The sequence below is a fragment of the Echiichthys vipera genome, assembly GCF_963691815.1.
Source record: "Echiichthys vipera genome assembly, chromosome: 8".
Taxonomy (NCBI): domain Eukaryota; kingdom Metazoa; phylum Chordata; class Actinopteri; order Perciformes; family Trachinidae; genus Echiichthys; species Echiichthys vipera.
The window spans coordinates 15,322,831-15,337,830 of NC_139833.1; the positions used below are offsets into that span (position 1 = coordinate 15,322,831).

Genomic DNA, 15,000 nt, shown 5'->3' on the forward strand with positions numbered 1-15,000 from the left:
GGTTGTGATCCGAACCCCCCCCCCCCCATGTGTCATGTCTGGAGATGGCTATAATCTTAGTTGACTAGTTATGACAGGAACTATGACATGATATCATATCATCATGGCTGGCAGACCCCTAACAGAGACAGCCTGACTGCACTCAATACTAAATGGATGAGGAAATACACATGATGCAGTGTATCTTATTGTTATGTTTTTATATTGAGCAGAATTGTATTTTGCTGCATCATATTGTTTGTGTGTTCTGTAATGTGTTTGGTAATGTGCCTTTTAGAGGATCATTTTACATTGTGTTGTATTTCATTGTGTATGTCCACAGGCTAATTTACCCGAGCGCAGCAGATGACATGTCCCGAGGACTGTCTGTAAGTGTTAATGTTACAGAGACTCAATATTCCTAGGTGTGCATGCTTTCCCTTAATATTTATCTGTGTGTGGGTTTGTGTGTGTGTTTGTGCATGTGTGTGTGCGCCTCTCAGCTTTAATGCCATGCAAGAAGAAGTAGAAGAAATGTGTGAAAGCTGTCAGAGAACATCAGGTTCCTAAAATAGTCACTCCCCGAAGAATGGGGACGAGAGAGAGAGAGAGAGAGAGAGAGAGAGAGAGAGAGAGAGAGAGAGAGAGAGAGAGAGAGAGAGAGAAAGAGAGAGAGAGAGAGAGAGATTCACATTTGAGAGACAAAAATCCCAGTTTCTAGGACAGTAACTTTGATTAATTATAGATTAGAGATTACAGTAAATAGACAAGCACATACATGCAAAATGCAAACAGATATTCTCACACATTGACAAACACAATGCCTGGTGGAGCTTCGGACAAGCCTCTAGTCATGGCAGCGGAATGCCAAATGCAAAACAGACAGCGGCTTCTTCCCACCATACAAATAGGAAATTCAGAAATGAGTCTTGACAAAGAATTCAAAACACTGAAATAAAGAGGGAAGTAATTTAACTCCTCTACAAAACAGGTTAGGATGTGTAAGAGTTTTACTATGTATTTACTCTAGTTAAACCAACTGACACTGAAATAATGTGCAGAAGGAAAAAAGACCCAAGAGGGCTTATACGTTACCTAAATAATAAAACAGTTTTCTGGGTGTAGAAGATTTTATTTTATTCAAATGCTAATAAGATCAAAATGCCAAGACCACATATCTTATTGAGCATTGACCTCTACCAGTGAGCTATTTGGGAGGATGAGGATGAAATGACTGCCTGGATGAGCAAGAATCATAAGAGTGAATGTTCTAATTAGAAAAGCTTGAATATTAGACATGAAACGATCAGGATGATTTCCCTCGATGATTTGTTACCCATTTGGTCAACATTAATATTATATAATGTTAAAAGTTGAAGCTTATGAGATACAGGACCTGAGTGTGCAGGGATTTAAACAACAATAATGTACTACACTGGAGTACACAGACAATAGCTTTCTAATCATTTTCAAATGTGTGATGTAGTTATTTTTTTTCTACTATACCAAATTTATAATGGTTTCCATTTCATGGGAATCATTCAGCAAACTCGTAAAAAATGCTTGGGTTGTGTGATCTATTGCAGTGAACATTAAGTCTCCGTTATATTCCCATCTCATTGTGAAAAATGCCCGCACACTGAAACTGACTAGAAGAGACTATTCAAATGCAGAGATAATTATTTTTCTAGACAAGCAAGAGGTGAGAAAATGTGAAAAAAAAGGTGAATTTTCAGTCGTAGGGCCATCCACAGCAACTCACAAACCTTGAGAGAAGTTCCATTGTTTGGTAATGCATTGCAGACTTTTTCAGTTTTATCTGCCCATTAGCTGCCAATACAAGCCATGACAAAGTGACTCTGATAAAAAAATTAGGTGAACTTGATGAACAACAGCAAGTTCTATGTGTCTGCTTATTCATTTTTCGCATTATACAAAAATTGTAATAAAATGCTTTCTCAAAATGGTAGGAAACACAAATGCATGGTTTGCGAAACTGTTTGGCTGTGATGTAAAGTAAAGTATGCATGATTTGGTAAACTGTCTGTTGAACCAGATTGTCTTAAGGATCATACATCATGGTCCTTAAGACAATCTGGTTCAAAGGACTTTACCAAGGCAGGTCCTCTTTTACAAGCACAGTGAATATGCTGCAGTGGCTCATGGGTCAAGGTAAATATCAAACCACTGAGAGTGATTCATGGTATGGTGACACATTTTGTAATGCTTTCCTTTGATGCATCTTTGCAACAGAGATTCAGTTGTCTATAGATCATCTTTCCAAGGGGCATTTAACAATCTTCTCATGTCCCTCTGGTGTTATTGTTCTCCATGATGCTATTTTCCTTTACACTCACATCTGACTAATAAGTAATCCCTGTGGTTAAAAAAGAAAAAAAAATGTTCCAGGTCCATGTAATAATAGTATCTGTTTTATAATGAATTTTAGTCCCCTACAGTGAGTATATTGTATGCAAAACTGTGATTGTGAAGGTATAGGGGAGATGGAGGAGAGACAGGAGTTTAAGAGACTCTTTTAAGATTACATAGCAAGATGAATTCTCTATGCGGTATTAGCAGGAAGAAAAAAAGATAGTAAGTGAAAGAGAGGGTACTTAATCGTCAAATCGTCATACACTTCTGGCAGTCAGTTGATGAGGGAATGTAAGCCCCTGCTATCTCTCTGCTTTTCCTTACCAACCCTCTGCTTTCCACACAGGAGTGCTGGATAATTAAAAGATAGACCGATAGCAAGAGAGAGCAAGAGGGCCATTGTGACCTCATCGCTGCTCTCCCCACTCTGACATAATTAAAATAGAGACTCACTGAAATCATTCACCAGGATTCATCCAACTGCAGTTTTTTTCCCCTCTTTTCAACCACACTCACTCCATCAACAAAAAACATTTTCAGACGTAATGACTCTGCTTAACAACACAGAAAAGAGGACCTGTTAAAGACACAGGATGTTTTATGGGTGCAATCATAGGAGCCATTTAATTGCTTCAGGCTGAGAATAGAAAGGTTCACCGTGTTATCGTGGTCTCTATACAACCAAAGCAAACTCCTCAGGAGGAGTAGTTGTAGAAGTTATTTATTGTACGGCTGTAATTATGGCTACTATAATTTGTAGTTATGTAACCTCCAAGTAGATAATGTGCATGTTTAATGTGTTGGGTTATAGCTCATTGCAGGCTGGCATGAAATTGTGTAAATCATGTTCTTGTCCATTTTATGTTTCAAAAAATGACTGGGTTGCAATGGGGTTACTCAGGGTTAACTTTTAATATTGCTGTCTTGTCTGCTGTCCTGTCATGGTGCTGTGGAAGATCTTTTGACCTAATCTATTCTTTTTTACATTCACAGTCCCAGTCTTTTTTGTGTTTGTGCCGCAGTTGAAAGGGCTTTTATGAAACAAAAATAAATCGTCATTGCCAAAACAGTGAGAAATACCGAAAGTCAAAGACAGAAAACCGTGTGTTCTTGTACAGTTATATTACATTACATTCATTGAGCTGAAGCTTTTATCCAAAGCGACTTACAATAAGGGCATTCAAACAACAAAGTACCAACCAAAGATTGCAAGAATCATGTGCAAACATTAAATTATTAAATAAGCAAAATCACTTTGAATGCTACATTTTAAAATGAAGAGATGAAGAAGAAAAATAATAATATTTTCGATTGCCATTTGGCCAAGATTAGGCTTGGGCAATATGACCCGATTATCATTAAAAATTGTTTTTAATTGGCCATGTTAATGGTCCTCACATTTCCACAATAACATTTCAATTATTTAACACCATTCATGTATTTTGCCATATATTCATTCTCTCTCTTCATTGTTTATTGTATATTCATTCTGCAGCGAACAAGGAGTCTGTGTTTAGTTCATATGCCTGTAATAACTGTAGGACAGTTGAGTGTTACCTTAACTAACTAAAAGTCAGTTTAACAAGAGAAGTGAAGGTAGTGTTCTCGTTACCAGTTACAGTTGTCAGTTACAGACTGTCTAGGTAATGAATGTCACGCTTACGTGCTGATGGATTTGGTGTTTTTCAGTTGCTAAAATTATACAATATATAATATTTAATTAAAATGGTGTTGGTGCTGTTTTGCCCTTACTGGGCCAATGGCCATTCACAATACGCAGCATGGTTTGTAAGTACAGGGGACTTGAATCAGATCTGAGCTGCCACTGGGGGCCAGTGCAGGATGTGGGTGTGAGTGGTGTACTGTAGGAAACTTGGGTAGGTTAAAGACCTGCCAGGCTACTGCATTGTGGATGTGCTGCAAATGTTGGATGGCACATGCAGGCAGACCAGTCAAGAGGAAGGTGCAGTAGTCTAGCTTGATTACATGAGCCTGAACCAAAACCTTCAATGCCTTCCGGGGCGAGGAACAGACTTATATCTGATGTTGTGGAGCATGAATCTGCAGGGGCAGAAAGGACAGCTGGTCATCCAGTGTCAAACCCAGGTTCCTTGGCCTTCAGACTGTGGAGAGGACATAATTAGTCGTATGTCATCTGCATGGCTGTCGTAAGAAAAGAGATGTAAGTGAATGACAGAACCCAGCAACTTGGTGTGCAGAGAAAAGACGACAGCACCCAGAACAGAACCTTGGGACATCAGTGGTAACTACAAGATTAAGACACAGATCTTTTCCAAGTTACCCTGTAAGTGCAGCCTTTGAGGTAGGACGTGAACAGGGAGCGTGCCGAGCCTGAGACTCCCAGTTTATGGAAGGTGGATAGGAGGATCTGGATACACACTGTGTCAAAGGCTGCTGAAAGGTCCAGCAGGATGACAACTGCGTAGAGGAAGGCTGCTCTAGCAGTGTGGTGTTCCTCTGTGATTGCAAGGACAGTCTCAATTAAGTAGCCTGTTGACAATGCTTCAACTAGACTGATCAAGAGAAAATTCCACAGTAACTCTATATCCAAATTCATAATTTATGATTGCAAATTATTTATTACTAGAGGAGTCACTGGAAGTGTCATTACATAATGCAAGAAATACAAGTAAACTTGGGTTTACACTCAATGAGGATCAACTGGGGAAGGGAGGAAACTGTAAAATGTGTTTAGTAAGATTGACTGTTAACTGGCTGCCATATCATATTCACTTTTAGAGGCATTCAGATGAAAACTGACCTCACCAAAAACAACAAAATTGTCTGTTTGTGATAATGCCATGTGAATAATGACTTTTATCTGTGAGAAGCAGAGGCAGCAACAGTTTGATGTAGGCTATGGTTCGCATCCTGTCACGTGTCAACTATCAATGTTGGTTTCTTTTAACCATGATCACCATCTCGCTCTCGCTCCAAAACATCTACTAAATGGACCTGGAAGGGAGGCTATTTTGTCCCCTTGAGGTCATTTCAGTTGCTTAAATTAGCTGGTGTTGGTCTTCCCAAGTGGAGCTTGAGTATGCTTCCGACTTCTGACAAGAAACGGAATGTTTAAGTCTGAATTTCCAGTCAGGCTCGCTCTTATGTGTCTGACCAGTGCAGGTAGATTTCATTACTACTGACTCAACAGACATATGGAGCATATGAAGGCATCACGCCACATCATGCAGGCGAGAGCTGACAATCTACTGACTTTATAGAAACAATTTAAGATTATTTTTTGGGGCAGTTTTCAAGCCTTTCATTAGATAGCACAGACAGGAAATAGGGTGAGAGGGGGGGGGCGGACATAGCACAGCAAAGGGCCGCAGGTCGGAGTCAAACCCGCAGCTGCTGCCTTGAGGACCTTTAGCCACTTTACATGGGGTGGCTGCTCTAACCACTGTGCCACGACCACCCCGTATCTCAGTTCTCACGGATTACAACTTTATGCAGATAGAAGAACAGAAAACCTTCATGTTTGTACTGCTACAGTATGGGTTATTTTGGACAGCACTGACATACAACTTTTATTTTGTTGTTTAATTACGAGGGCAGATTCACAATGTTTTACAATAATTTAGGGGAAAATGTGTCCTGTTTTATTATATGAATGGTATTTACCTTTGTAATGGTGAAAATAAGTGCAGCTACAGTACATCAGCTCTGCCATAAGAATGGATTGAGTTCTCCATTGCTGTTTTTTTGCCTCCCACTTTCTTCCTCTAAACCCATTGACCACCCCTGGCCATCTCACCTGCCTTTCTTCAGCCTTAGAGATATACGGATCAATTCTGTCTGAAACTCAGCTCTCCTCGTGTCTTTTTCAGAACCTTCACAGCTCCTCTTCCTCTTCTGCTCATCCTGCTACCATTCCCAGTTTACCCAGTTGTAATCCCTCTCTGTCTCTCTGACTCTCATTCGCTCACTCTACTTATTTTTCACTCTCTTCCTTCCGTCTTTCAGTGTACAGCCTCTACCCTTAGAGTGTATGTGTGTGTGTGTGTGTGTGTGTGTGTGTGTGTGTGTGTGTGTGTGTGTGTGTGTGTGTGTGTGTGTGTGTGTGTGTGTGTGTGTGTGTGTGTGTGTGTGTGTGTGTGAGTGCGTTCGTGTGTGTGAGAGAGAGAGGGAGCGAGAGTGGGAGAGATTTTCTAAATCCCAGGTAAGAGCAGAGCTTTTCTGTGGGAGAATTTCATTTCAACACATCTCTTCGTGCACAGAGAGAAGGAGGATAGGAGTCTCCAGTTATGAATCCAATAACCATTGTGTGCGTGTGTGTGTGTGTGTGTGTGTGTGTGTGTGTGTGTGTGTGTGTGCGTGTGTGTGTGTGTGTGTGAGTGTGCTAGACTGTGGCCTGTTTATAGGATTGGAGGTTACTCCCATAAACTCAAACTGAAGGTCAAATTGAACAAAAGAAAGAGTTGTGTATGGAGAGAAAAGAGTGGGGATGTATGTAAGTGGCCTTTGCATGAACACGTGTGTGTGAATGTGTGTGTGTGTGTGTGTGTGTGTGTGTGTGTGTGTGTGTGTGTGTGTGTGTGTGTGTGTGTGTGTGTGTGTGTGTGTGTGTGTGTGTGTGTGTGGTGTGTGTGTGTGAGTGTGTGTGTGTGTATGTGTGTGTGTGTGTGTGTGTGTGTGTGTGTGTGTGTGTGTGTGTGTGTGTGTGTGTGTGTGTGTGTGTGTGTGTGTGTGTGTGTGTGTGTGTGTGTGTGTGGATGAAGGGGTCATAGAGTGAGTGTGGGGCAAAGTCAAGGTGGCATCGTGACACACAATACGCACATACTCGCTCTTTATATGTTAATAAGCTTGTATTGACATATAAGCAGGCATGCTCTTACACACGCATTTATACACACACACATATGCACGCTGCAGCTGAGTGGGAAAGAGTGTATTGAGTTAGAGGGCTGAGGTCAGCTCTAAATCATTACAGGTCACCATGGCAGGCCTGGCTACGAGATTAGATTAAAGTCTAGCTGATAGACCCAGCCAGGCGCATTAAAACATACACACACAAGCACACACTTGTGCATGGAATAAACACAAAAATGGATACACCGGCACATTAATCACAGTAAGCCTGGATGTAATGTGCTCTGATATACAGTAGCTTTGGTTTGCTGTAGAAAGAAAGAGAGGGAGCTTCCTGACCCCTGATCAGTAAACAGCCACGCAGATAAAAGCAGCAACAGTCCCAGCGGAGCAGTCTGTTGGGAAACCAGGCTATTAGGAAGTTGAAGAGACTGATTAGATTAAAGCAGCCTGAGATGGGTCACTGTGCTGGTCTCTCACCACCAGGACGATATTGCTGTGGATACTCGCCTGTGTTGAATTCTCTGGCTCTTTTGTTGATATTAAAGTGTGTTTGTTCGTGTGCAGTTGGACATGTTGTGGAAAATGGATTCTTCAATAAAGATCGACAAACAGGATCAGCTATTTCTCCGTGGTTTATTTTGCCGAAGCATTTTCTTCTGCAGACAAAAATACGTTCATCCCTGTCTCATCACAAAACCTAGAGTCTAGCAGAAATGACACCGAGCCAAATCGTGCCCAGTCTTTTAGAGGAAAGGACAGGACGCGCTAAGCGGGTGACCAAACAAAAACATGCCTTAGACATTACAATTCTGAACATTCTGAACCTCTCTCATCACTAGGTCTCTAACACAGAGTGCACATGCATACATATGCCATTATACCATCATGAGTTAGTTATTTGCGTTATCCATTAAGAAGGTTAGACAGAGGAAACACTGAACTACGTCTGACCTGACAAAACTATGATTATGAATTACAAATATCCAAAATTCCCACAACAGACAGAAGACAGAAAAAAATGAATAGAGGAGCAGGTGCTGTTTATCTGCATGGCATCTCTGCTTTCAAGCAGAAGAACAACAATATAAAGCTCCCTTTTTGGGCTATACGTTACTGTTAGCAAACACAGGCCCTATATCCCTACGCCTCTCATACTCTCTCAACAATACAGTTAAAAACGGAAGATCTCCTATTACCCTGCCTCCCCCTCTCCCTCCCCTCTATCTGTTTCTGCCCCAGCAGCACACCTATCTTTCTCTGATAGGTGATGTATGTCTGACCTTCAGTGGTGAATTCGCCATTTGCTGCCAAGTGGATCTTTAACTGCTTCCATGATTCACATGACCTCACTTCCTCTGACCCTGCTAGGCACTGCTCGACGTGGCTGGCAGCCAAGTGTGGAGGGGGCATAGAGCCAGGCCAGATAAAGGCTTTCTTCAAATCAGGCTTCTCCTCTCCTCTCCTCTCCTCTCCTCTCCTCTCCTCTCCTCTCCTCTCCTCTCCTCTCCTCTCCTCTCCTCTCCTCTCCTCTCCTCTCCTCTCCTCTCCTCTCCTCTCCTCTCCTCTCCTCTCCTCTCCTTTCCTCTCCTCTCCTCTCTGTAACACCATATTTAATCTTAAACGTCATTGCTTTGAAGTATAATAACAGATGAGAGGGCTCTCGAGTGTGCACCAAGTGATTCTGTGTTTGACTAAAATTGGCTGAGTGTATTTTCCTATTGTCCTCTGGGACAAACCAGAGACCCCATCAACAGACCTTATCTATTATTTACACCGCACCGCTGATATTCCAATAAATAAGATAACTGCCATTCCAAACAACTATCTACTGTCAAAAACCAGAGGAAAGATTATTCACATGCTTTCTGGCACACAGATGCAGCGGTATCTTTTAATCTAGTAAATAGCATTTAAATCTTGCTTCACAATACCAAACAAATACGGGGTCGAGAGTGAAGTTTGTAGCACACATGCTTCCAAACACAAACAAAATAAGGAGAAAAATGCACAAACTAGACCAGGAAACTGCACACACACACACACACACACACACACACACACACACAGCACACTCCTGTATTGGTGAAAACTCTGAGGGCCATTACTTTCATCTGCAGCAGAATATATGCTGATTAGCTTTAAGCCAAGGGAGGGGAGAGGGGCCAAAAAAGGATTTTGAGATATGTGAAATGAATTGCTAGAAGTGCATTTAAAACATTTTGAATTTTTACTCCACTGGAATGTAGCAGGGGGAGTCTGAGCAAATGCATGCAAATACAGATACAAATGCACACACAGAAACTAAAAAAGTAAAAAAAATACACACACACTTGTAAATACACACTTTCTTTGCATATGTATGAGGGAGAGTTGCAGTCTCATTAATTGTGTTAGCGCAGCAGCGCACCTTAATGATCCCTATCTTTCTAGGTGCAACTGCCTCTGACACCATTTCACTTTAACTGCAGGGCCAGGAGGGTTCAGGTCAGGACAGAGCATAACTCATGCACTGTCCATATATCAAAGACATATCAGAACCCTTTACCAGAGAGTGACTAATTGAGCACCACCCAGGAGATCAAGCCCAAATCCAAAGCCAGGTTGTCAGCTCTGACAGGCCCAGTCTGGCCCTCATCCCATATTTTACCCTCCGCTCCCCTCTGTTTTATGCTGAATAAAGTCATATCCTGAGCTGAGGCCACTCCACTCCTATTCTTTTGTCTCAATGGACCCTTCTTACCATGATTTGACCAGCTTCTTATTTCCTATTTCCTCTCCCTATGCACTGAGCCTGCACCTATAGGCCTTCTGCTCAACCATAAAACCATAACTAAATATAAATCATCCTTTCTCTTAATCTGTCATTCTGATAGCACTTCCACACTATCTCATTTGTTCTCTTTATTTTCTCCTTCATCTCTCTCTCTCTCTCTCTCTTGCTCTCCACCTTACACAAACACAACTAATAAATTGTGGCACTGGTAATTACATAGGACCCACCAGTAAATTTCACTTCCATTTACATTTAGATTACAGAATATTTCATTCCTATCAATCTGCAGTGCAAGACCAATGTGTGCATGGCTTAGTCCATATGCAGACACAAGTGTTCGTGGCACACAGATTTTAAACGCACATGCAGGTGAGTAGCGTACACACAGATAGCACACACTCTGCTCAACACAGAGCAATATATCTCACCACCACACATTGACAAATGCACATATTGGGGCAGTAAATCTTAATTTCACCTCCCACCTAAGTGCAAACATATGTGCTCACACACGCTCATAGCTGATGGTAACTGAAAATCAAATAATAACTAGTGTTGTGTTTATAAATTAAATGCTGTTTTGAAAGAGCCACAATTTTCCTTGAACTGTGCAATATCTGATGAAAGAAATCACCTTCAACAACTCTGTCAGTGGTCTTCTTTTGTATGAGCGGTAAAGAAATATTTTTTGTTTACCTACCTCCACTCCAATTTCTCTGCATACAATTTTCACACTGATGCCATGGTGAGCCTTCATACGCCTGTCCCACACACAGACACGCCACACACACATTTATTTCAGACACACACACACACACACGCACACACACACGCACACACACACATTCACGCACACACACACACACACACACACACACATTCAAACTTACGAACTTCTGGATCATAATACATTCAGATGCAATCTCATCGACTGCGCATAAAAGACAGCAATATGTGCCCCAAACCTAACTGTAATATTTCAACGGTTTATAAGGAGAGACGAGAGGGGAAAAAGAGCCAGAGGCGGCAACTGGGGAAAACAGATACCAAGATTTTGTCTACTCTCTCTCCCTCTCTCTCCTTCTTTTTTTTACATTCTGTCTCTCTCCCCATCTGTCTCTCGCTCTGAGTCTCTCATCCACCTACCCACCCACTCCCATCCTCTCAGTATTACTGCATCATTTCCAACAGTAATGAGTGCAAGAGCAGGGAGATAGCAAGGGAGAGGGGAAGTACTTCAGGGAATTAGAGTGTTTAAAATATACACAACGGTTTCCTCTTGTGAATGAGCAGTGCAAATAGCCCCCCATCTGCACATACACCCATTATAACTTCAACCACACACCTGTACCATGCTGCCATAGTGCTCTTTGTCCCTGTTCCAGATCATTATTAACAAATAGGAATGGGCTCCTTTTTTCAATCACTATCGAGGAGCCTTAAGTGTTTGTGCCATTGTTTTTTGCATTACTTGATTGTTCAGGATGCACTCATTACTGCGGCTGTTTTGCTCTCAGTGGCACTCCAGGACACAAAAAATGCATTACCTGGCAGTACTTAAGTGTATAAGACATAAACTAAAGCCCTTTCCAGAAGAGACTATGGAGGTAATTTCCTGCGTACAATTGGTTTCCTTTGTCTTGGGTGAGAGAATTGTATTCCCAGATGGTAAAGTGCCTGCGAAAAATCATAAAGACTATGTTTGTGCGAATGTCTGTAGGTGTTCATATATGTATGTGTAGGTGTCCAGGTGCAGGCATGAGTGTAGTTTTTTCCACCAAGACAGCTTAATTATCATTAGGGAGTTGTGCCGATATGATCTGCCGAGGCTTGGGCCGATGGCTGCAGGAGGAAATTAGAGCATCAGGGAGATATTAGAGTTTAGTTTAGAGTGCAGAGCAGTGGGAAACCAACAAACTGATAATGCTGGCCATTGGGACAGATCAGCATCAGTACAGTGTAAACGGGCACACACTTATACAGATGCACAAACACACACTGTTGACCCTCAGAGTTACAATGAACTGGCAAAAGATCCTAGACAGCTTAGCAGAAAGCAAACCGAAGAAACTGAAGAAAGTGGAGTTCAAGTGAGCAGAGAAAATCTGCTGCAGGTACGATGGAGCATTCAGACCTACAGACAGTGCAAACAGCACAGCAGGGCAGTAGCCAGCATTTTAGAAATACGGAAATCACATCCTTACCCCAAGTAAGGGAGTTCAAGTACCCCTGGATCCTGTTCAAAAGTGAGTGGATGATGAAGTGTGAGTTTGGCCGGAGAATCGAAACAGCAGGGGCGGTATTGCAGTCGCTCTACCGCACCGTTGTGACAAAAAAGGAGCTGAGCCAGAAGGCAAAGCTCTCGATCTACCAGTCAGTTTTCATTCCTACCCTCACCTATGGTCATTAAAGCTGGGTCATGGCCGAAAGAACGAGGTCGCGGGTACAAGCGGCCAAAATAGGTTTTCTCAGGAGGCTGGTTGGAGATTTTTTTTAATTATTTTTGTTTATTGTCTGTAAATGTTGATTCCTAACATGAAGGTCTGTGTGAAAACTATGCATGGCCAACATTTCACTAACTATGAAAAACTGTTTTCTGCTTTGTGACATTTTTCAGATAAGTTAATGGGGTTTAAAAGGCTTAGCCTTAGAAGTAGAAGAACATCTAATTATTGAATTCGTCTGAATAATTCAAAACCACCAAATTTGTGTGAAAAAGTACAAGACAAGTATGTCTCAATAGTAGCTACAACCCTTCACACAGACTAATAACATGTGTTAATACAATATACTGTATTAGGTACATAATTTTTGTTTCTGACAGACTTCCCCATTTAGCCATAAAAAGACAGGAGTGTGAGTGTGTATGTATCTTTGCAGTGAAGAATAACAAATATAATTTTAAAAAAGTAAGCGACTTATGGGTTGTCTATTTTCCATTTAATTAAAACACTTTGATATTTATTCCCGGCGGTGATATTGACCAAAATATAAAAACAGAACCAAAATGCATAATGGAGCTACAAAACACCTAAATGTGACCTTTCATACTGGAAAAAATACAAATGTCGTGGTTGAAGATGAAGTTATTCAAAAAACACAACTTTTTTTTCACATCCTCATTTTTTTGTCAAATATGGTACGCTCACACAAAGGTAACACATGATGGTGACTTTCAGGCTGTCCTTATTCACTGTTTATACATATACCTATGAAAACTAATGTACTGTTATTTGTATGTAATCCATGTATTTATGACTGTAGAAATTCGCTCAGAGCAAAGAAGGAAATGTAGGTGATGTAGTATAAGAGCGCCAAAATTCATGTAGGGAGGAGGGTCGAAGTGAAGGATGAGTCCCAAAACATAGGATTTCTTTTGTAGGACTGGTGTTTGTTTCCCAGAAGTACTAAGCCAAACTACAACCTTTATCTAAACAACTCATTTCTGTGCACCTTTTGTTGCCTAAACTTAACAGTTGCCATTTCACAGCATGGAGACAAGAAGCCTTTAACTTAATCTGAAAGATCAGTTTGAATTTTACTACTGTGTAGTGACTGTTTTATTTGACCTGATTGTTTTTTTTTTCTGACTCAATTTATCACGTGTTTTATTATGATTATGTTGTAGTCTTATTGTGTTTGTTTTTACTGTGGATTTGATGGTGTCCGGAGCAATGGCACTGACAAATGTGCCTGTGTGGGATGATAAAGTTGATCTGAATCTGAAAAAGGGGACTTAATCTTAAGCACCAACATAAACATTGTCTACAATTATGTAACAGACAAAGGCTGTATATACTGTATGTATATATATATATATTTATATATACATACAGTATATCACAACATCATACACAGCCATAGTACACAGTACACTCTACCGACCAATACAGCAGAGAGTAAATCCATCACTATGGAACCTCCGTCTACGCTCTCCTGAGAGACCAGAGAGGGTCACCATACTAGTTTAAACAAAGATGTTGATGTAATACAAGTGTCTGCACACAAACGTGTACGTCTGTGTGTGTGTTTGTGTATTAGGTGTGCTTTGTATGATAGAGGAGGGTTGCATAAGTATGGGAAAGACAGACAGATCCATGCTTCATTCTTTCTGTGTTTACTGGAACTCGGAGCTGCAGAGTCCCAGAGGAATAACCCTCTCATGTAGGAGGGCATGCATATAAAAAAAGCACCATCACACACTCTCTCAGTCATAACAGATCAAAACCGAAATGCAACATTTCTTTGAATAGCATTGCTGCAAGGCTAGCTAATGTAGTGTTGCAGGCAGCTACAAAGACTGTGGTTTGAGAGGGCTGAGAAGTGGCAGCACCTGGCCTCAAGGATTGGACAAAAACCTTGTAAAGTCTTCGAGAAAACTCTGTAGCATGATAGAATGAGTAGGTTGCAAAGGAGCAACAGTTTAAGAGTAGGAGGCTGTCAAGAACGATATGTTTGCAAAAGCCGCAAGGATCAGCCATATTTCTTTTAGAAGTGTTTGTAAGACAGTAACTAAAAAGTTTTTTTTTTTTTTTTTGCAAGGTGTCCTTTGGGTGTTTGTTGAACAAAAGAAGCGATAAGAGAAAGTTTTGTTAGTGTTTCTGTAAATCGAGCCAGCAGGAGCACCTTTTATTTTGATTTAGTCACTGAAGGCAGGTATTTAAAGACCCTAAAGTGGAATTGATAGCCGCACTAAATCCCCCAAAACTTAGGAGGATAAGTAGCCTAGCGGAGTCAGACATTTTTGTTGAGACATAACTCATCTACGGGGGTCCTTTCCATACCTTAAATAAACTTGATAACAAAACGAAAGTTGTCCTAACCTGAAGGGTATAGCTCTTTGTGGGTCAATCAAGTTAAAAAGAGCAGTGACTTGCTGTGACTTGTCTCGCTGTGTCCTACCTCTGTTTACCTCTAAAACCCAGAGCTGTCTGCAGCGTTCAGTGTTGACGTTGAGCACAAAGGCACTCTAATCCCGGGCTGAATATGCATGACGCGCCGCGCAGTGCTGTGGTTGCTGTTCGCAGTTTAATAGTTTC

General features: G+C 41.2%; 1 protein-coding gene across 1 annotated transcript in view; it reads right to left on the minus strand.

Moving 5' to 3' along the window:
- Window positions 1–8,598, minus strand: part of LOC310950169 (metalloreductase STEAP4-like) — a gene marked incomplete at both ends in the record, with an annotated part of 26,055 nt that extends 17,457 nt beyond the window's left edge. Inside the window, 2 exons of the mRNA XM_083917831.1 lie at window positions 4,655–4,830; window positions 8,469–8,598. Of these exons, the coding sequence (XP_083773957.1) occupies window positions 4,655–4,830; window positions 8,469–8,598 (306 nt within the window). The remainder of the gene's footprint in view (window positions 1–4,654; window positions 4,831–8,468) is intronic.
- Window positions 8,599–15,000: the final 6,402 nt, after the last annotated feature.